Source organism: Pinus tabuliformis, chromosome 3_1, assembly GCF_031772625.1.
Source record: "Pinus tabuliformis cultivar Carrire ecotype Pingquan chromosome 3_1, CPIR1, whole genome shotgun sequence".
NCBI lineage: Eukaryota > Viridiplantae > Streptophyta > Pinopsida > Pinales > Pinaceae > Pinus > Pinus tabuliformis.
This window is the reverse complement of record NC_142301.1, coordinates 628,594,395-628,617,933: the sequence shown is the minus strand read 5'-3', so window position 1 is coordinate 628,617,933 and position 23,539 is coordinate 628,594,395. Positions and strand designations below refer to the sequence as shown.

Here is a 23,539-nt window from a genome sequence, read left to right as displayed (position 1 = left end):
CCAATATCTAAATTTATATATGTTTTGTGGGATATAATACTAATAACATAGTAAAATTGAAAGCCTTGCAAGATGTACTACTGATTTCCTAGACTCAAGGCCAGACCAAACTTATGGGGTGGGAGATTCTCAACTTGTTATAAACATAATCAAAAGAATCCTAGAATTCACCTAAACTAGAATGCCTTGTATTTTGATACATGAAATCCTACTCATATGAGTATCATTTCTCCTTCCTTCCATTTTGATGATCATCCCAACCCACATCAGAAGAACTAGAAATAAAATTACAGATAAATTAGATAATCATGTAAGTGTATCATCATATTTGCAAATCTTATCCTCATGGAATCCCTTTGAAGACTCTCCCCTCAAATAATAATGTTGGACCATATCTAAAAAATAAAAATGCCCCTTACCAATCTCTTTTTATCTTATTCCTTCATAATCTTTGTTTGTAATTCTTAGTCTGTCATTGGCCTACGTAGCCCAATTTTTAGGTTTTGGTTTTTATATCAACAAGAGGAAACATGTCCTCTTATCTTTTAAAAAGGTTGACATTCCAGGTTAGATCTACCTTTCACAATGACATATAAGCCTATATCACTAGGTCATAATATGTACTTCATGTTTTCACAAAACATAAAATGTTTGCTCCATAAAGAGAAAACTTAGCAAACAAATTTTATGCCACGTAAATCCATGACAGTTCTAAAAATGGGTTGATAATGTCCTAAATTCCAAATCATTAGTATCATTATGGTCTCTATCCCTAATAATAGCTTTCCATTTCTAATTACTACCCATTTTCCTTCATTTATGACTTCATTTTCTATTTGAACTTAATCTACGACTTCATTTTCTATTTGAGCTTAAGAAACATTTTTGAGAGATCATATTTTGTTTTAATTATATTGAAAAAGTATGTATTTGAATTAATGCAACGACCAATACCCTTCAAAGGAGAGTGTTTCTTCCCCGTATAAAGTTCTACATCCAAAGAATATTTTTCCCAATATGATATTTGTTACCCAAAGGAAATACATTGTATCCTATGCAAATTGAGTAAAAAGTATACTTCCCATGTTTTTTTATTGTACGATGATATGTACTTGTTATGTTTTTAAACTTATAAATTGAACAAAATTTGAAATATGTATACTTTAAAAAGAGAACATAATAACACATAAGAAAATACACAATTATAAATAAATGAAAATAAAGGGGCATTTTACCTCAACAAAATAACCTAAACCTACTCAACTAGCATATGATCCAAAATATGTATTGGATATTTAGGTATTTCAACTATTTCATGTTGTCTCTAGAGAAACTTCTATGAGGTGAAAGTGAATGAGGAAAGAGATTATAATGCTATGAAAAAATAAATGAACGGAAGTTGTCTAGACTATTTGTATAAATTTAGTTATGGATAAACTACAACTAGCTTGCCTAAGGAAAAGTGAGGACCGATTGGACTCAATGCAACAACTAGTTCATTAACTTGTTGCTGAAAATGTCCAAATGAGAGAATAGGTAGAGCAATCATAATATAAAAATAAGAAACAAAAGACATATGAGCTATACTTTATACTTGAGTAGGAAATTGTCATGTTTAAAGAGGTAAAGAATAAACTACGAGAACCAATGGATAGGCTAGATACTTTTAACGTTCTCCTCAATTACTAGCTGAGGAATTTGACAGCCGCCTGGAATGGATTTCAAATTCAAAAGGTACATAATAAGGACTTGTTGGAGAAGAATAATTTCATATTTAATCCTTGGGAAGTATCATCCCTTGTACTTGGTTTCAGTTTGGTTTCCTTCTACATTGGGTACTTATTGGTTTGGTCAATGACTAGTCTATGTCTTGTTTTGATAAGCTAAGTATGCAATTCCTTCCAAGTTTATAATAAACAATCCTTAAATGGGGATATATGTAATTTTCTACTCATCACCTAAAACTTTGTCATTAATTTCCCCCTTTAAATAGGTTAGAATTATTGCATTCTTGCATTCAGTATAACTACTAATCCCATAGGTGCACCCATCATTGTAATGATCACACCATGGGGCCTTAAAAATCATGCATCAGATTACCATCGGTCTCTCGAAATGCACCCTTGACCAACATGATGTTTGCAAAGGATGCACATAGGGGAAATATGTCAAATCCACCTTCCACAGCCGAGATAATAGAGCTGGAGTAATCTTGGAGTGAGTCCATTCTAATGTATGTGGACCATTTTTTACAACCTCTACAAAAAAAACACAATTATTATGTTATTTTTGTTTATTACTTTTCAAGAAAATGTTGAATCTTATTCATGCGGAAGAAGGATGGAGTTTTCTAAAAAATTGTTGAATTCAAAGCATTGGTTTAAAAGGATATTGGTTAGAAATTGAAAGCCCTGAGAAGTGATAATGGAGGAGAATATGTATCTAGCACCTTTAAGGAATTTTGTGCCAAAGAGGGTATTAGAAGAGAATTGATAACACCCCATAACCCACAACAAAATGGGGTGGTTGAAAGGAAGAACAAAAGAATAGTGGGAGTAGCAAGAGCCATGTTGCATGATCAGGGCTATCCATTACACCTATGGGCATAAACATGCAACAACGCATTTTATTTGCATAGCCAGAGTCCTCATATAATATTGGGCATGATCACACCCGAAGATTTCTATGGGAGGAAGCCAATTGTATCTCATTTCATATTTTTTGGAGCTATTGTGTATTTTCATGTCTCCAAGGATAACAGGAAGAAACTTGAGCCTGCAGCTGAGATGGGAGTCTTTGTAGGATACATAGAGACACCACATAACTATAGGGTGTATTTGTCGTCACCCAGGGTGACAGTAATGAGGAGAGATGTCAAATTTGATGAGGAGAAGGCTATGAGATGCTCTCTAGAGTGAGAGTTGAGTATCCCACCATAGGAGGAGCTTATAGTTCCTAAGGAGGAGCCTCATGTAGAGCTTTAGGAGGTTTTGGAGAAACCACATGTAGAGGAGTAAACAAGAGGTCGAGTGGAGGCATCCACTCAACCAGAATCTTTCATAGAGGGGAGGAAGAGAACCAGAGAAGCTGATAGATTGGTACAAGATGCATGAGAGCATGTGGGAGCTCCTTCATCTTAGTGCAAGAAGAGGAGGTCACCAGACAGGTACATTGGGTATATGGATCTCATTATAGAGATCATTGAGTCAAAGCCTTCTTCATTTGAGGAAGCAGTTTCTCAACCAGTGTGGGTTGATACCATGGTGGAGGAGTATGACTCCATCATGAAGAAAAGTGTATGGGAGGTGGTTTCGAGGCTAGAAAACAAGTTAGTAGTTGGTTCTAGATGGATCTACAAACTGACACATGCAACTGATGGGAGCATCAAGAAGTACAAGGCTAGATTTGTGGCCAAAGGCTTCTCTCAGGTAGAGGGAGTGGACTATGAGGAAACATTTGCACCAATGGAAAGATATTCCTCAATCATAACAATTCTAGCATTAACTACATAGATGGGGTGGAAGATCCACCATATGGATGTGAAGACCACCTTTCTCGATGGTGTTGTTGAGGAAGAAATTTACATAGAGCAGCCAGAGGGATTTGAGACATATGACTGGGAGACGTGTGTAGACTCAAAGGAGCCATGTATGGTCTGAAACAAGTACCCTGAGCATGGTACACTCAGACTTATACATATCTGAGTGGAATTGGATTCACCAAAAGTGAAGAGATACCAACCTCTATCACATTGTGGTATATGACAAGTTTCTTATCTTGGTATTGTATGTTGATGACTTGATACTTAGAGGAGATGGACAGTTGATCCGATTTTAGATGAAGGACGTGGGATTGATACATTACTTCCTTAGGCTAGAAGTATGGCAGAGTGATGGTGATATTTTGTGAGTTGGGGGAAGTATGCTTCTGAATACTTTAAAGATTTTACATGGAGAACTGCAAGCCTATGGACACACCTCTAGCTACAAACTGGAGGAAGAAGAGTGCTTCTTCAAGAGAGGTAGTATATGCTACCATCTATAGACATATTGTGGGATCCTTTATGTATCTAGTGAACACAAGGCCCGACATACATTATGCAATTAATCAATTGAGTCAAGCCAGGGTGAAGCTTGCTAAATATTTATTGGAAGGAAAAAAAAGCATGTGTTGAGGTACCTCATAGGTACAACTAAGTATGGGGCATGGTACGTGAGGGCAAAGGGAGTGAAGCTCCAAGGCTTCACTGATGCAGATTAGGTAGGGAGTCCATCAGACAAGAAAAGTACTTCGAGTGCTATCTTCAGTGTTGGGTCTGCAACTATTTCTTGGTATAGTAGGAAACAGAGGTATGTGGCACTCAACTCAACAGAGGTTGAATACATGGCTACAAGTCAAGAAGCATGTGAGGCCATATGGATGAGGAAAATACTTGTGGGTCTTTTCAATCAGCAGATGGATTCGACAATGATTTATTGTGATAATCAGAGTTGTATCAAACTCTCTGAGAATCCAGTATTTCATGACAGGTCCAAGCACATTGATATCAGGTACCATCACTTGCAGAATTGTGTGTAGAGGAGAATTATGATGCTACATTACATTCCAACTAAGAATCAGGATGCAGATATATTGAAAAAGGCATTGTCAAGAGGCAAATTCAAACTCCACAGGTGTAGAATATGGGTGGTGCAAAATCCATTTCTTGCTAAGAGGGAGTGTTAGAAAATGTAGCAAGAAAGGCTAAATTTGACTTGTTCCTTAGTCAAATTTACTAATTTTATTTTCCAAATCAACAAGATGATTTGGATGGTAGTTAACTTGTGTGACATGGCCTTGTCTACTTGTTTACTCAATAAATTCGAGTTATAGGCTAGAAGTAGAGTTATGCATGTAGTGTTGCTAAAATTTAGCAATCTAATTCAGTTATTGTTAGTTTGACTCAGTTAACTGAGCTCAAGAAACTAGTCAAGTCAGTTGAAGGACAGTTGAGTAGTAGAATTGTTGTTAACTCAATGATCTCTCAGTTAAACTAGTCAATCAACTAAAAATAGCCCAAACATGCATGGAATTTGAATTGCCAGATTGAAGTGGAGGAAAAGGAACATTGTAATTATTAATTGTATACTATTTGATTATACATGTTGGGCATTGAGGCAAGTGATCAATTACTTGGGATTTGCACAATGAAATAGTGAATTCCCCTATTATTTAGGAGCTAATTTCCTCAAGAATTGTGCAAGGAAATAGGAGAAAGGTGGGGCCTTGAATTGACTAAGTGTTGGCCAGAGTAGGATAATCAGTAGGAGAACAATTTTATAATGCAGGGTGTGCTTCAGGATTGACGCAAGACATTATAATAGTTTCTCTTTCTCATATGATTAATGAAATGCAGTGGAAAGGCTTTTTCCTGTTGGGTTTCCCTATACATAATTATGTTCATATGTTGTTTCGATGGTTGCATGTCATTGTATGTGTTTCTAAATTGTGATTTCCATTTCATACAATAGTAGAGGAAATTTGTAATCTCTTGTTTTCAGTTCAAATACATCAGTAGTAGCAGATTTATATTAATTTCTTCAATCTTAGGGTGTCATAGGGCACAAATATCTTAGCGATGCATGATTGAAAATGTTCCCAACACTCCCAATTCTACCTGGACCGCACTCTTGGCCTTTAGGCTTCTCACCAAAAATAAAACAACATTTGGCCAAGTGTATAGACCCTGCCCTTACCTCATATTTGATCATTGGGGTCGATAGATTATGGTTGGTGTCTATACAGACAACATGGTTCCACTAGGGTGTGGTTTCACTAGCGCCCACTAGGTGTTGGACCTGCTAGCATGTCAAAAAATTCATGTTCTCCCACTTCCTCTCGACCTAGAAAACATAATGTAAATGCACTAAAAGAAACCTAGGCTAGGTTCATAAAGCAAAGCTCCAACTTTTGTGTGCCCACCCTCCTGTAGTTTCAAGGAGACTCATGGCCCAATTCCTGATACATAAATTCTCAGTTTTGATAGAATAACTAGTGTAGGGTTTGGTTAAACTAAGTATACCCATAAGTTTGGAAATCAACTGACTAAATATGAACACATAATTGCACATTCACCACACACATAATAATGAATAGCATATTCTAGGCACACTTTAAAATTCATGTGCATACATGACACCGTTCTAATCATGAAGATACAGTGAGCGTCAAAACTCAGACATTATTTTACATTGACAAACACACAATATCTTGCAACATTCACAATTTAAAAAAATTCATCACACTCCGTAAGGCAATACACATAAGAAATGTACACTTATCTGTGTGTTTAATGATGACTGAAAAATGAAGGAAGGACTTCAATTTTCCACCCAATTGTAAGCCAACCACATTGCAATATTTCTTGCAGTGGATTACCCTGAGCTAGATCCAAAGTCTGAGGGGATGCATATTAAGGAAAATTAAATTCGAGACTTAATCACATAACCAATAGAAGTAGTCTAATGTTTAGTTATTTTATCAACTACTCTGCAATAGTAAGCACCAAAGTGACTCACCGGCCAAATGCAACGAGAGACAAGTTGTCTCTAATCATATTAGCAGATATCGAAGGGACATAAGTGGAATTAATGTCCACAAATAGTTGTCGCATTCTTCAAAGTCGGCTACCCACACAAAACGAAGATCCCAACAAATCGTTGTCTTTATATAAGATAACATGAATGGTAAGTGAAATAACAACCTCAATATATGCACGAGACAATAGTAGCCTGCAAGCTAGCGGACTTAGGGCACACTGTCAGAGTCAATTTTGCAGTTGTTAGATAATATTGTCTTAAATTAATATGTTTTTGTCTTAATTGTTAATTGTCTTAAATGGGTTTCGTCTTATGTGGCCATGGTCTCAAATATAAAGTTTTGTCTTAAAACATTTTTGTCTCAAATTGTTTTTGTCTTAAATATAAAGTTTTTTTCTTAAAATAATTTTCTCTTAAATTGTTTTTGTCTCAAATTGTTTTTGTCTTAAATATAAAGTTTTTTCTTAAAATATTTTTGTCTTAAACTGTTTTTGTCTTAAATATAAAATTTTGTCTTAAAATATTTTTGTCTCAAATTGTTTTTGTCTTAAATTTAATATTTAAAACAATTGAATTGATATTAAATTTTAATGTAAAATAACTAAAATAAAAAGTGACATTTTAAGACAAAATATTTCTTTTGTCTTAAAAAAATGTCTTAAAACTGCCCTTGGTGGAGTAGTGTATCTTCTCCTCCTCATAAAGTGACTCTCTCTCTCCTATTGAGTCCATAGCCATGGTTATTCAAACCACATCGATAACAAGAGACTCTCTAAAATTTCTTCCAACTCTAGCAATAACTGGTAGCTACTCAAGTAAGGATGACTTCAAGATGTCAAGTATTGGCTAAATCATTAGGGAATACATTTAGATGTCATAGGAGAGCCATAATATTAAAAATATTATTACATTTAAAGTTGAAGAGAATTTCATGTCCAATAAAGTGTTAGAAAATAAAAGGACGCTAAGATACCGCAAGGAGGTGGTCAAACCTAATCTAAAAGATCAAAAGTATCTTTAAGTTTTAACTCGCACAAAGAAAAAATTGAATATTGTTAAAATAAGAACCAACTCAAACTAGCTACATAATGAAATTGAGCAATGGACAATTCTCAAAACAATATGGGATGCAAGAATCTACCATTTTTGAGAATCTAAGAAACTTGAAAATGAGAGACACTCTCTTAAAATGGCATTCATACACCTAAATTAGAACTCAATTTCAAAATATTTTTTACAATATTTCTTCTTATCCTCGTAAATCTTCAAAACTATAGTAATCTTGCAAAACTAATATTTTCCTAACATAAAAAAATAAATAAATAAACAAAATAAAATAAAAATAAAAATAAATAAATAATAAAAATAAAAATAAAAAATAAATAGATAAATAATATATATATATATATATATATATATATATATATATATATATATATATATATATATATATATATATATATATATATATATATATATATATCATACTATAATAATCTTGGGGTGGGGTGACAATAAAGGGGTTGATGATGATAGGGGGAATGTAGGATGAGTGTGCAAACCCTGCAAGCCATTGGTAACAAACAACGATTCCTTTTTTTTTCTACTCAAAATGATAATCAAATTGCAGCAAAATAAACTAAGCAAGAAAAAAATGGATGCACTTGGGGATGGAGACTCTGCGGTTAGTCGTTCACGAGGGTTTCAGTTGAGGTTTTTGGGTACTGCAAGTTACTGCAGATAACCCATGGAAAGGCTCCGGTAACCCTATTGACGGTTCGGGCCGTGCATTGTAACTTGTCTTTCTTTTCTACCTGCTCACCGTTTGAACCTGATTACGACCTATCGGGGCTTTAGGGGGTTTATTTTATTATATGTTGTTAGCGTTTTTTACCCGGCTGTTATCTGTCATCCATCTGTTTTATCATTGTCCCTGGCAATCCATTACCAGGGTTGGTTTTACTCTCTGTTTTCCATCATTCTCGAGGTGTCCTTCGTTTCAAGGTGTAGCTATTAACATGGAAGACCTCGATGTCGTTGATTACTCTGAAGATCCATTGGAGGGGGTTTCCATTTAGCGTTCCATGTATTCCGCATCTATAGGTATGTATAGCTATGGCTTCTCCGGAAATTATCCTTCATACTCTTATGTGGAACCATCATGGTCTCAGTCTGTTATTCTCCCGAATGACCTGCCCACATGGTCGTCGCTCTCTACTCCTCCACATTCCCTGGCTACCCTCAGTTTCATTACTGATTATCTAAACCCTAACCGTAGTTTGGATCTCCCTATTTCTGTAGTGCCGCCCCGATAGGTTGTCCCACCACCCGTGTCTGCCAGATTTGCCGGCTTTCCCCTCCAAGCTTCAACTGCTCCACCTTCTGGCAATTTTACCGCCGTTCCGCCGCTCGCTGGTTCTTTTTCTACTACCACCGGAAACCCTAACCCTACCCCTGTAGCCTTGGGCCCTTTTCCGAGTCAGGTACAACACCAAGCACATCATCAGGTGTCTAAGAAGAAGTACAAGTGCTACAAGTCCAAGGCAGACGATATCTTTCTCAGTTTGGAAGAGGACATTCAGTGGGGAGAGACTATGGATTTCGCTGATAGAGTCTTGGCAGGGCGCATTAGAGGACGAAACTACACGACTGCTCGTTTGAAAACCTGCGCATCAAAGGTTTGGGGACACCATCTGGTGGACATCCCCTTCGTGCAGACTTTCGTGAGGGGATGGTTCGCACTGAGATTTTCCCGCACCGATCATACCAACTAGGTTTTGTCCTCCTACTGGCATTTTGAACATGCCCCGATTCTCTTGAAGTGCTGGACGCCTCTATTTGATCCAGAGACTGAGCAAATTGGTATCAGACCAGTGTGGATTCGGCTCTCGGGTCTCCCTCTGCAATATTGGTCTGAGGACATCTTCAGGTGGATTGGTAACACTATCGGCTCCTACATGGAATATGACAAATCATATCAATACACGGGCATGATGGCATATGCTAGGATCCTTATCAATCTGGATACTCGGGGTGGCTTGCAGGAGCATATCACCATACAGTGGAGGGACACCTCCCGCAAGCAGATAATTGACTATGAAGGCATTCCATATCGATGTCGTAGATGCCACAAAGTGGGGCATTTATTCAAGGATTGCCCCCTCAATCACAAGAACAAGGGTATTGATCAGAACATGGAGATGGAGCAGCCCAGAGGGAACCCTACTCTGCCTGACAAGGATATGGAACTAGAGAAGATTGACAAGGAGGAAAAAGACACCTGAGGAGAACCTGATGAAGTGGGCACTGAAATGGGTCACAAAGACACAAACCCTCCATCGCCTCCTCCACCAGTGAGTACCAGTCCAGCAAAGGAGGACAACTCACAATCGGGTATGTTATCTACATCCTCCTCACTCTTTTCTCCTGTATCTGGTATATCTAAAGCTTATGCATCCCATTCACTCAATATTGTATCCTCTCCTACATTACCATCTCCGGTCTCCTCAGCTTTATTAGGAACTCAGGGTCGTGCTCCTCCCTCCTCTCTTCACTGCACTCTTCCCCTTCCCCCTCCCATCATTGCCCCCAGCATCCCATCTCTTTCATCATCCTCCCTCCCTTCGATTCCCATCCCCTCCCCCTCTGTATCCCCTCGTTACTCTCTTCGTTCCAGATCGAAGGATAGAGGATGTGATGCGATTGGTTTGGACCTAGAGGTTACCCCGGCCTCCCATAAGCCCACCAGGGGTCGCCCATCTCATCTCACTAGAGCCAGACACACTGCGGGTGAAGAGGTTGCCCTTGGGTGACAACAAACCATTGATAGGGCCCTTAGAGCAAGGAATGGCCCTCTCCCTCACCCTCCATGAAGTTTCTATCCTTCAATTGCAGAGGGATTGCTAGCCCTCCTAAAAAACTAGCTCTCAGAAGATTGCTTACTTCAAATCTAGTGGACATTATTTTCTTACAAGAAACCCTTTGTTTGGCTGAAGCTCTTATTCCTACACTTAATTCATGGTTTCCGAATTGGACTTTCCATGCCCTGGACACGTCTGGGAGATCTGGGGGTATCGCTATTGGTTTATGTAACAAATCTATGGATCTCAGGAATATTTGGGGAGGTAGGGGATATATAGGTGTGGATATATATGCCCCTACATTAGAGTCTAAAGTTCGTATTGTGAATGTATATGGTCCATGTATGGATAGGGAAAATTTCTAGAGAACCCTCCTTGACTCAGAATTCCTGCAGGCAGACAACATTATACTTGGAGGGGATTTAAATTTCTCATTGGGTTTTAGTGAATCTTGGGGCCACTCGACCCAAGTAGATGGACTATCTAACTCTATATCTACTTTACTAGAGGAGCATCAGTGGGTGGACATCCCATGTGCCAGGATACAGTATACTTGGACAAACAATCGCAGTGGAGACCACAACCTGGCAAGGAGACTAGACAGATTTCTCATTAAAGAAGCTTTCTTAAGCACTCATCCTCGCATCTGATAGTGGGTTGGTACTGGAGGTATTTCTGACCATCAGCCAATTTACATGGAGCTGGCAGACATAAACCAGAGAATAAAAAGCCCTTTCAAATTCAATGCCTCTTGGCTCAAGGACCCTTCTTACATTCAATTAGTCACTGAATTCTGGCAGTCCAACCCTATACCGGAACAAGAGGATCATACTGAGGGTTTCATCAGAAAATTGAAAGAATTGAAAGGGATCTCCAAAAGCTGGGCACACCAGAAATGGAAGAATGATGACAACACCCTGCAGGAGGCAGAGTTGGCCATTGCCACACATGAGGACATTTCAAATGGCACTTTCTTAACACAAGAAAGCAAAGAACACTATACCTCCCTCATCTCGAAGCGATCCCAAATTCTGAAGGAAAGGGAGGAGAGCTGGAGACTCAGGAGCAGGGCTATCTGGCTCACTGAAGGTGATGACAATACCAAGTTCTTCCACAAATTTGCCAATGGTAGGAAAGCCATTAATACTATTTGGGAACTCCGTAATGATCAGGGACAATCTGTATCATCACAGCGGGATCTGGCTAGCTTAGCCACTGAGCATTTCAAAAGCATATACAAGGCACCTAGAGCTGTAAATATTATGGAAATCATGCGGGTTGCAGAACATTTTCCTAGATTTGTAGAACAAGAGGATACGAAGGACCTGATGATGGAAGTGACGAAGGAAGAGCTTGAGGCAACCATAAAATGGTTTAAAAAAGACAAGAGTCCAGGCCCGAATGGATAGACTATTGAGTTCTACATAGCTTTTTTTGAAATCCTGGGGGACGACTTGCTCAAGATTGTGGAGGATTGCAGAAGGAGAGGAAGAATATCTTCGGCCATCAAATCCACCTTCATCGCCCTTATCCCGAAATCAGACAATCCTTCCTCTTTCAATGATTTTAGACCCATTTCCCTTTGCAACTATTTGTACAAGATCATTGCAAAGATCATTGCAAACCATCTGAAGCCTATCCTTTCTAGACACATATCCTCTGAACAGTTTGCTTTCCTTCAGCACAGACAGATACATGAGGCCATTGCCACAGCCCAGGAACTCCTCCACTCAATGCAGATGAGGAAGCAAAAAGGCATGATTTTGAAGGTGGACCTCTCTAAGGCCTTTGATAGAACAAATTGGCTCTACATTAGATTATTGCTGACTCACCTTGGCTTTCCTTATGCATATATTAAATGGATTATGTGTTGCATTAAAGATGTATCTTATAGTGTTTTATTAAATGGGGAAGCCACATCTTTTTTCCTCTCGGAGAGGGGCCTCAGGCAAGGATGTCCACTCTCCCCCTTACTTTTCTTACTTATCATGGAAGGATTAAGTAGGGTCATCATATCATCTCGCAATAGCAATCAATTGGCTGGAATCAAGATCACTGAGAACTGTACTCTCACCCACCTTTTATTTGTTAATGACATTCTCATTTTTTTAAATGGTAGTATTGGAGATACCTCGGTCCTCCAGAATATCTTCAATCTATTTCAGTAGGCAACTGGGATGATTATAAATGACATTAAGTCTATGATTACTACTTTTGGTTGCTCACAACACGAGATAGTATTCACCACACAGCACTTCCCTTTACATCACAGAATCTAGAAGATGGTCTAAAATATTTGGGCTTCGGGCTTAAGCCTCATGGATACAAGATCGTGGACTGGACTTGGCTCATTGAAAAAGTGGAAAAGCGACTTCAGGTTTGGTACCATAAATACCTATCTCGTGCAAGAATATTAGTCCTTATAAAAGCTGTGATTGAAGCTACTCTTGTATTTTGGATGACCCTATCCTGGATATCGAGGGGTATACTGAACAGATTGCAAAGCATATGTTGTAGATTCTTATGGAAAGGAAATCAACCGGGTAGGTTATTTGCTTGGGTCAAATGGGAGACGATAGCAAAGCCCAAGATATGGGGAGGATGGGACATCAAAAGGCTATATTTATTCTCCAAAGCTCTGGTGGCAAAGCTCGACTGGCATCTTATCACTACAAACAACCTCTGGTCCCAGGTAGCGCAAGTGAAATATATCTGGGCTATGAACCTGATGGACTAATTCAGACAGCAGCACAGAATAAACAATAACATCTCCAATATATGGAAGGCAGTTATAAATGCATTACCACTCATACGAGAAGGCATAACGTGGAGAATAAAGGAGGGTAATGTTGTCCGTATTGGCACGAACCCATGGGTTGGTTGTGGTAATGCACACAAGCTACCGGCAGATTTGATAAGGCACTTACATAGTAGGGATATTACACACATCAGACACATCGGTGACAACAACAACTCCTCCTTTCTACAGCAGGCCTGGAAATCGGCTCTTGATTTGGACATTCCTATTCAGTGGCGACAAGATTGGCAGGACTACACGGAAGCTCTTACCCAGGCACACATTCGACTATCTGAAGGATCGGATGAGATTATATGGGCCTTTGCCAAACACGGTACATACTCTCCCAAGGAGGGTTATATTAGATTAATGGAACCTTACAAACCCCAGAACATAAACCCGACTTGGAGATTACTCTGGAAGCTTAAGGCGGCCCCTCGAACCCGCTTACTGATGTGGAACATTTTGTTCGACAAGATTCTAACAGGGTTAAATTTGATGAAAAGTTCTTTTCATGGCCCTTTCTGGTGTCATCTATGCCACAATGATGAAGAGAGTACTGAACATCTCTTCCTTAATTGCCCCACCTCCAAGGAACATTGGAACTCCATTATTACTCACTATCCAAGCTTAAAAAACTGGCATGGACATGACATTATGGACGCCTGGTGTACATGGTGTGAAAACCAAAATGGAAAATCCAGGAACATGCCTCTCCTTGTTTGCTGGTCATTATGGATTGCAAGAAACCAAACTATTTTCAACCACAAGATACCCCATTGGCCTGCCATCCTACTCCATACTATTGCAGATTATGATCTTCTTCCCGAGGAGGACTCCAATACCCCTCCCCATATCATTAATCTAGAAATCATAGACAAATCAAAACCGTGGGCATATTTTGATGGTTCTGCACAGGAGGCAGGATGTGGTGGCGGTGCCATACTCTACCTAAATGAAACACATTGCTTCAAGATTCAAATGAGATTAGGCAGGGGAACAAACAATTATGCTGAACTCTGCACTGCTAAACATCTCATTCATTTTGCATTGGAAAAGCATTGTAGACATCTACAACTGTTTGGTGATTCCAAAATTGTTTGTAATTGGTTAAATAATGCATCTCACTGCAATGCGTTTTCACTGAGGCATATATTAGAAGAGGCACAAAGATTGATATCTTCTTTTGACTCTTTTGCCTGTCGCCACATTTTCAGGGAGCGAAATTTGGGGGTAGACCAGCTTTCCAAAGAGGCAGCACTTAGATAGACCGATGACTAGCTGATACAGGAAGAGATAGATGGGACTTTCCACCAGCATTATCACAAACCTTTTGTGGAACACAGAGAAAATGGGCTATAAGCCCTATAAATTTTTTGTTTAACTTGTATATATCATGTTATTTATAACTTTTTGTACTACATGAACTACTCTGGACATACAGTTCCATTTTTGATACTTAGATTCTCTCTCTGAGAAGAGACAGAATTCAATTTTGATTTAGTTCTCTCTCTGTTAGAGAGCAGGCACAGGCACAGGCACAGTATAGCTGGCAACAAGACTCCCTGCGTGGAGATACAACTGATCTTTTTTGGTCTATTTTTGAACTCGATAGGCAACTCTGCCTCCATATGCATATGCACTAGCATCTACAAAATGTAATTTCTTATATATCAATAGAAATTATGACTTTTTTCAAGGGAAAAAAAATACTATAATAATCTTGGAATGTTTATGTTATTGATTTCCCAACATAAAAATGACTAAAAAACCTAAATAATATTTACATTTTTAAGGTCTCAAAAACTAATTATGATTTCAATAGACATTAGTCGTCATCAATGTCATGGAGATTATTATATAAATTTTTATTTTCAAATTTTTTTATATCAATAATTTTAAGATTTTAATTTGTAATTATATTATGTATATTAACCTACGTGAATAAAATTTGGTTATATAAAAATGTTTTTAACATATAAGGAAATAAATTTCTCCAAACTAATTTTAGCATCTTTCTTTTAGATATAGTTTAATTTGAGGAAAAAAAATTTCACAAAAATCTGACTAAATAAATTGAAGAGCTCAAAATCCCCCAAAGCATTTAAATTCTTTAGATTAAACAACTTAAATTTTTAAAAAATTATTCCAAAAATCAATTAAAATTAATAGGAAAAAATATCATGAAAAAAAACATTTTATCTATAAATTAAACTATATTTTTTAATTCCATTATCATTGCATTTATTCAACAATTTTTCCTATTTCCACGAAACTAACCATTAAAATTAAGATTATAATTATAATATTAAAAAATAATTAATAAGAAAATCAATGGGATCTCTTTTCAAACTGAAGACCGACAGTGGAGACTGGACATTAAATGTGACGTATGGAATAGAAAGAGAAGCACGCCTTCGTTAAACATGATGTGCGGAATAGAAAAACGAACACTTGAAAGTGAAATGGGCAAGTAGGTCATTAGAAGACAAAAACATGTCCTTCATCATTATCCAAACCGATTGGATAATTGCGTGGACATGGATTGTGTGCACCTACTTCATCATTATCCAAATCAATTGGAAAATACCTTGGAAATGGAATAAGCGGGATGTTCAGGGTTCTTATTCCACATCCTGTGGAAAATACCTTGAAATTTCGAAATGACTTTGCGTAAGCTTGATAAACTTATCCATATCTATTTTATAATATTGAAGTATTTATATATAGATAGAGATAGTAAATTTAAAAATGTATATTTATCCATATTTATAATAATAAAATATCTATGGATAGATTGAGATAATAAATTTTAAAATGTTTTAAGTCAAAGTTAAATATCTTTTAACATATACATTAAATATTTTGTTGCTCAACAAACTTTGTTTTATATATTTTTTTTTTTTTTGGGTAAATCAGCAAATTATATTGGTATCATAAAACAAAATTTACAAAAATCTGCTCAAGCAGACAAAAGACGGCAGTTCCTACTCAAGCAGACAAAAGACGGCAGTTCCTATTTCCAACCCTATTGAAACATAAATGAGTCTAACATGCAAGGGGAATAGCAGTTACTTTATTGCTAAAAATGCCCCAGTCAACTTTGAAAGAAATATAAATGCAAGACAACTGTTATTCCCCTAGCATGTCAGACCGCATTTATGTTTCAATAAGGTTAGAAATAAAAACTACCGACAAAAAACTGCCATCCTACTAATCAAGCACCCTGTCATGATCCAAAAGAGCTTCCCCAGACCTACCTTACCTCTATTCTTTTCTCACCCATCACAGGCTTACTTTCTGCTATTAATGTTGTTTCATTTCTGCTATTACTATTTTTTAAGGATTGCATTTATTGCTCTGCTACTAGTCAGGAACGGTGTTACTAAGAAAATCACACCATGGGTGATCCTGGTTTCCTCCCCGGATTTATCGGCGTGGGCATCGACATCGCTATTCGCCAAATTCTTTACCACGTCAACATTGCCCTTCGCTGCAACAAAGAGCTCGCATCTCTTAAGGATCTGGTAATTAGCATCCAGCCTATTCTCGCACAAATCCAACGATACCGCTTGGAATTAAACATGAAAAAGGGAATTTCTACCTTTCAGAGAGATAATAAGGCTGCGGCAGTTAGCGAATGGCTTAGAAAGTTGGACGGGTCTCTACAACAAGCATCTCAAGTGGTGCACCAGTGCACACTACCAAGGCGTGGTGTTATTTCTCGTTATCAAACGAGCAGAAAGATCACTCATTTGATTTCAGGTATCCACAAGCATTTGCAATTGCTTCCTTTGATTCAGTTGGCCCAAACTGAGGAGCTCCTACTCGAGCAGTGCATGCAGAGACAGAGCCTCCGGGATTCTTCTGGAACTACCTCCTTGCAAGTTCCAGCCACAGGCTTCTTTATTGACGAATCCCTTATAGTGGGACAAGAAGAGGCTTATGGAAAGCTCGAGAAATTTGTGATGGATACAGAGAAAGAATGTTTCCTTCGAATTGGAGTGGTTGGTAAGGGTGGATCAGGCAAAACTCTACTCCTCAAGAGAGTTTTCAACAGTCAACTGGTAAGGAATTTGTTTGCTGATCATTTATTGCTATGGCTCACTGTTTCACGAACTCCATCCTTTACAACTCTCAGGAATGAACTTTGTTCACAAATAACCATGCACACAAAGGCAGATCTGCCTGTAACTACTGGAAGCCAAGATGAATTAAAAATATGGTTGAGTGATAGACTAAAAAGTAAGAGGTTTGCCTTATTTCTAGATGATGTATGGGAAGAGGGTGCTAAATTGCTGGAGGAGTTGGCTTTGCTGCCGCTAAAGGAACACTCCATGTCAAAAATTATTGTGAGTTCAAGAAATCGTAGAGCATTGTTAGAAATGGGAGTTGCAGAGACTTCCATAATGACCATGAAGGATTTGACAGAAGATAAGAGTTGGCAGTTGTTTGCAAATCATGCTTTTCTGTACAATAATGGATGTCTGCCAGCAAACATAGATGAGAAAACGGCCAAACTTTTGTGTGCCAGATGTGATGGGCTTCCCCTAGCATTAAAAGTTGTAGGCAGGGCAATGGCAGGAATTGTTCATTCAAATGAATGGGAATCGGCAGTTCGGAGGCTGCCAAATGTCCACAGCCAAGATCATCAATCATGTCTCTATGATCATCTGAGATTGAGCTACGACGCACTAGGTACTTGCTTTGATGTCAATCTGCAATTGTGTTTTTTATATTTGGGTGCATTCTTAGAAGACCAAATTGTTCTGGACACAAGGGAGGTGGTGCACTTCTGGATAGGGGAAGGGCTCCTCGCAAGGAAGAAGTTGCCAGATCAGCTAGGCTATGACGACCCATTCGAGATTGTAAAAATTTATGTCAACATTTTAGCGGATCGTTGTCTAATCGAACCCACCATGAGAGATGCCGATGGGCGCGTTGTCTGCTTCCGGATGCATGACGTCGTGCGAGATCTGGCAATTCAAATTGCAGAGGTGGAAGAAAATTGCTACTTCCGTGCAGGCAGGGGTTTGACAGCTTTGATAGAAAACGAGTGCTCGGGACGCACTCGGATTTCCTTGACCGACAATAATTTGAGCTCGCTTCCGAGGTCAATGAGAGTTCAAGAAATCCGCTCCTTGTTGATGGCTCGAAACACAGATTTTAGAGAATTTCCAAGAAAGCTGATCAGAAGGATGACCTCTCTGAAGATTCTTGATTTGAGTGATACGTCCATCCAGTCATTGCCAGAGAGCGTGGGGTGTTTGAAACAGCTCGTATGCCTCAGGTTAGTGGCTCTGCCCATCAAAAAGTTACCCACATCTCTCACCAATCTTCCATGCCTGGAAATCCTGGATCTTGATCGGTCTAGAATTACAGAATTACCAGCTGACCTTCATAAGCTGACATCCTTGAGGTACCTAAACCTTGGCTCCTGTGAATTCTTGCAAAGTCTGCCTTATAAAATTTCTTCGCTTACCTCTTTGCAGTATTTGAACATCCATCGATGTTCCAGCCTATTTACAAAAGGCGCATCCAAAAAATTGGCTTCCATTAACAATTTGCGCAGTCTAAGAAAGCTCAAAATCTTAATCATGCAAAACAATGGAGAAACAATCCATGATGGGACATTGGGGAACATGACAGAAATGGAGTCAATGGAATTGACACTCACAAGGATGGCAAGTCTACCGCGTGACATGATAAACATGCCAAAGTTGAGGGAACTTCGGCTACAGTGCCCTCATTTGGTTAAAATGGACTTCAAGTTTGGTGAGTTTCAAAATTTGAGTCATTTGGCATTGGTCGGGTGTGAAATGTTAGAAGAGCTTCCAAGTCTGAATGAACTAAAAAATCTAAAGCAATTGGAGATAAGTAAATGCTTTAATCTAGCGAAGTTTCCCGAAGGATTCGGCGAAATTGAGGCATTTCCAAAGTTAGAGATATTTTCACTAGCTTGGTTAGATAAGTTAGAGGAGTTGCCCCTTGTAAAAGCAGAGACAATGCCTTCCCTTCAAATATTGTCAATTGTAGAATGCAAGACATTGAAAATATTACCAGAAAATTATCTCACACTAAAAAGTCTCAGAAAGATAAGAATATATGGCTGTTTAATAATGTTCCAAAATTTAGAAAAATTTAAACAGATAGAAGTGGTGACAATGTCTACCACAGATACGAAAGAAATTATAAAAAAATATTTACAAGTACATGAGAAGATAGAGGGTTGGCTTTATGGGGAATACTGGTCCAATGAACTTTTCGTTCTGTTGAGAAGTCTGATCCACTAAGAGATGTATATTTTTCAAAATTCAAGAAATTAAAAATATTTGTGATAATTCAAGTTGTTATATTCAAAAAGCATAGCCCAATATTCTGTCTCTGGTGCTTTTTGTTTTTAGTGTTTAATAATAGTATTTAAAGTAAAATAATTGCAAATGCTTTTTTGTTTGTAGTGTTTAATAATAGTATTTTGAAATAAAATAATTGCAAAAAAGAAATGTTATTAAGATTTATTTCATTTATTATTTTTTTTATAAAATTCAATATTTATTATAATAAATATATTAATTATAAATGTTGTAATATTATCATTAACCTTGAAAATTATTTATAATATTTTGTATTATTATTTTAAATTTGAAGATAAATTGCATGTCAAGTTTCAAACTCCTCAGGACAGTGTATCTCTGGAAATAGCACAAAGTGTCAATGATGTTTTTAACATATTTGATCTTTTAAGAAAAGTCAAAATAATGTATAATTGAGTCGATATTGATTACACACGGTAAGCTAACAAACGGATTATTCTTTCCATTTGAACGCATGATAGCAAATTATATTATTTCCACGAATTTTTAAATGTAAAGAAAATATTTTCTATATTTTGATAAAGGCGGATAGGAATTAATTCTGGGTAAACTAATTCATAATTCTTGGTAAACTAACAAATAGCTTATTATGATGCAATTTTTTGAATTTAATTTGAATTTAATTTGTTCATTTACATGAAATGACTAATTTCATAGTATTTAAAATTGAATTGTAGGAAAACAAATATTTAAAAAATTAAAAAATCAAAAAATTTCTATATGCAACCAAGTGTCATAACATTTAATAAAGAATACACCTATCAAATCTTAATATTTATGGTTAGTAATTTATTTTTACATCTTATTTTTTTAATATTTGTACTATATAGTTTTACTAATAAAATGTACAAAACAATAAATATAATCATTCATATATTATATTTTTTTAATTTAACGGTTTTTAACTTTTTAAATTAATAATTAGATAATCAATTTATTATAAAATAAATAAAAACATATTTTTTACTTACAATATTTATTTAAATTAATTTATTTGCATAAACTAGTTAGATTTCTTTTTAAATATACTTTATTTATAATTTATTTATTTAGACAATGTTTGATTTATTTATTTACTATATTTTTTATATGAAAAATATTAATATTGCATTTCACAATGTATATATTTTTAATTTTTAATACAAATTTTAATATAATAATAATTATAATTTAATTTTAAGCGATATAAATATGATATTATATGTAAGGCTATTTTAAATTAGTGTTTATTATTTCTATGAAACGTATTTTATATATACATGGTTTTGGAGGTTTTTAACTCTATAAACATTTAAATTAATTGAAAGTAGCTATAGAGGTTTTGGAGGTTTTTAATTCTAAACATTTAAAATAATTTAAATTAGCTATCAATTAATTTTTACATAAAAAGTAGGTACTAATCAACAATAGTGCATATTACAAGTGTTTTTCATTTTTCCATCCAAATTATATTATATATAATTTTTTTAATATAATATTAAAAAAATATAGTTTCTTGTTCCTAGTGATGAATTGAAGTGTTCATCATGTGGAATGTTTTAACTCTTCATCGAACAATTTTCTCCTAAAATCATTTCTACACTAAAACACTTTTTATTTACAATCATTTAAAAATTTATAATACTATTTAAAAATGTGTTGGACTATCGTGCCCGAAGGTGCTCTCCAACCCACTATGGAATAGATGTTGTAAAATCTTATCCAGTGATGTTATGTTATCTAAATATTTTGAATGGATCAAATTATATAAAAATAAATAAATAAAGTAATTAAAATGAATTGAGGTAAAATAGTAAATTTATTGTTGATTTTTTTGGGATCTTTTGCCAATACTATATATATATAACCTAGATCTATCTTAAATTGTGACCTATCAAATATTAAAAGGGATTAATTTTTTTGAGGTGCAATTTTTTTTAAGTAAAAATAATAAATTAATCTTATTAGATTCTGTAGATCCAAAATTATAATCGACTTAAATTCATTATATACAAAATCAAAATTTAAATTTAAAACATGGACAAAAAGACTTTAAACCAAATTGGCACACAGACTTCACTTTAGATGTTATTAGGGAGATTACATGAGGGGGAATAAAACCTTATTGTTGAACAAGACACTCGTTGGAATTTACGGTAACGTCATTTTTAAGGAGCTACTTCATGAAATTACAACTTGTTTAATACACATAATTATACTATTACTATTATAACTTGTTTAATATACATAATTATACTATTATGAATTGTAACATATATGGGTGAAAACATGAATTTGAATTAGTATTTTGTAATATTTATATATTTAGATGATTTAACATAATGTAAAGGGTGGGATTATTATCTCATTATATTTTTATTAATGAACAAAATAATTTATCCAATCTGCTTTAATTAAGGCATTAAAATTAGAAAGCATGAACTGTGGAAGAATTTAATTGAACAATACCTGCACCATTAAATCATTTAAATCATACTAATTAAGGCATTAAAGTTAGAAAGCATGCACTGTGGAAGGATTTAATTGAACAATACCTGCGTCATTAAATCATACTTAGTCATGGTGTGGGTATAACCATTAGTGGTTTCATGCGTAGCCCCAGGTGGTTTTAAGCCTTCGGAAATTGGGGCAAAACACATCTCATTATCCCATCGGTGGTTTGACCATTTTGCCCTCACTCTGTGTTAAACACTCTTTGTGTTAAACATCAAGCAAGTAGGGGGATGAAATGGTAATGGATGATATGTGTAGAGTATATGATCATGTGTTTGCGATGTGGTAGATTGGTATTGAGACCCACACTAGATATGTGTCAGAGAAAATTGCTTGGAATTACGTTACGTTATGTCTTATGATGATAATTTTTTTCCAAAGAAAAACCACTTTCTATTGTGTATGAAAGTACATGTATCTGAGAAAAAAATTCTCCATTGCCATCTAAAAGCAGAGAAAACAAAAAAATATTTATTGTTGATCCAATCATCCACACATCATGGACGGTAACAGAGACTGCAACCCATTTTAGATAGGCGATCGGCTTAAGTGTTTTGAAATCTGTTGATATGTTGGATAGATAAATGCTAGAAAACAACAAATAGAGCTTTGATGTGGAGCTTCCAGGGATCGAGAGCTACAGAATTTAAGGAGCCCCTGTTGTTTTCCCATTAATGTTGAGAATTTAAAGGCGATTTTTCTACGTGAAAATGGAAACACTTAGACAGCAATGTGTCAGGAAAAAGGAGACTTAGATACAACACCTTCCTTGTTCTCTTAGACCTATGTTGGTGTTATTATTTTGGGGGAAATTCTCTTCACCCAGAACCAATGGTCTCAACTTATCAAGTAGAGTTTGTTGAAAATGTTTTATCATTTGATTATTTTTTCAAAAAATGTGAATAACTTACGAAGATAATACTCTTCTTCATTTTCCATTCTCTACACATATGAGGTTGGGTGGATCCTAATTTTTTTCCCTTATTGGTTATATGATATATCCTTATAAACAAGGATCTCCTCCACTCCTTATTTTTTTGTATTATTTCATGCATGAACCCAACATACTTTTGGTTGCTACAATTACTTGTCTTTCTTTTGGGTACTTTGTAAATAAAATTTGAATAAATCTATTCATAAGGAATAACTTCATGTTCATGGTGCATTTTATAAAATTCAACTACAAGGTTCTTTTACAAGAAGTTAAAGACATCTATGTGGTATGATTTGATGTGATTTTTCATGTAAAGATGCAAAAAAAGTTTTTTTATAAGAATTATCTAATCTGATTTTTTGTAGTTAAATTACCCTCCTTCCTCAACAAATGCATGACCATGTATTAGACTATGAACATGTATTAGACTAAAGATAGTGGTGAAAGTAGTATAACACCAAGCATGAACTCAATGCTATATTATTGCAATGACATATCCTTGT

At 36.0% G+C, this 23,539-nt stretch overlaps 2 protein-coding genes across 2 annotated transcripts; both read left to right on the top strand.

Annotated features, from left to right (window-relative positions):
* Positions 1-11,133: 11,133 nt before the first annotated feature.
* Positions 11,134-11,847, top strand: LOC149188618 (uncharacterized). Its single transcript, XM_089410019.1, has one exon. The coding sequence runs from the start codon at positions 11,134-11,136 to the stop codon at positions 11,845-11,847; it is 714 nt and encodes a 237-aa protein (XP_089266145.1).
* Positions 11,848-16,636: 4,789 nt separating this feature from the next.
* Positions 16,637-19,528, top strand: LOC149188617 (putative disease resistance protein At1g61300). The gene has a single exon (XM_089410018.1). The coding sequence runs from the start codon at positions 16,637-16,639 to the stop codon at positions 19,526-19,528; it is 2,892 nt and encodes a 963-aa protein (XP_089266144.1).
* Positions 19,529-23,539: the final 4,011 nt, after the last annotated feature.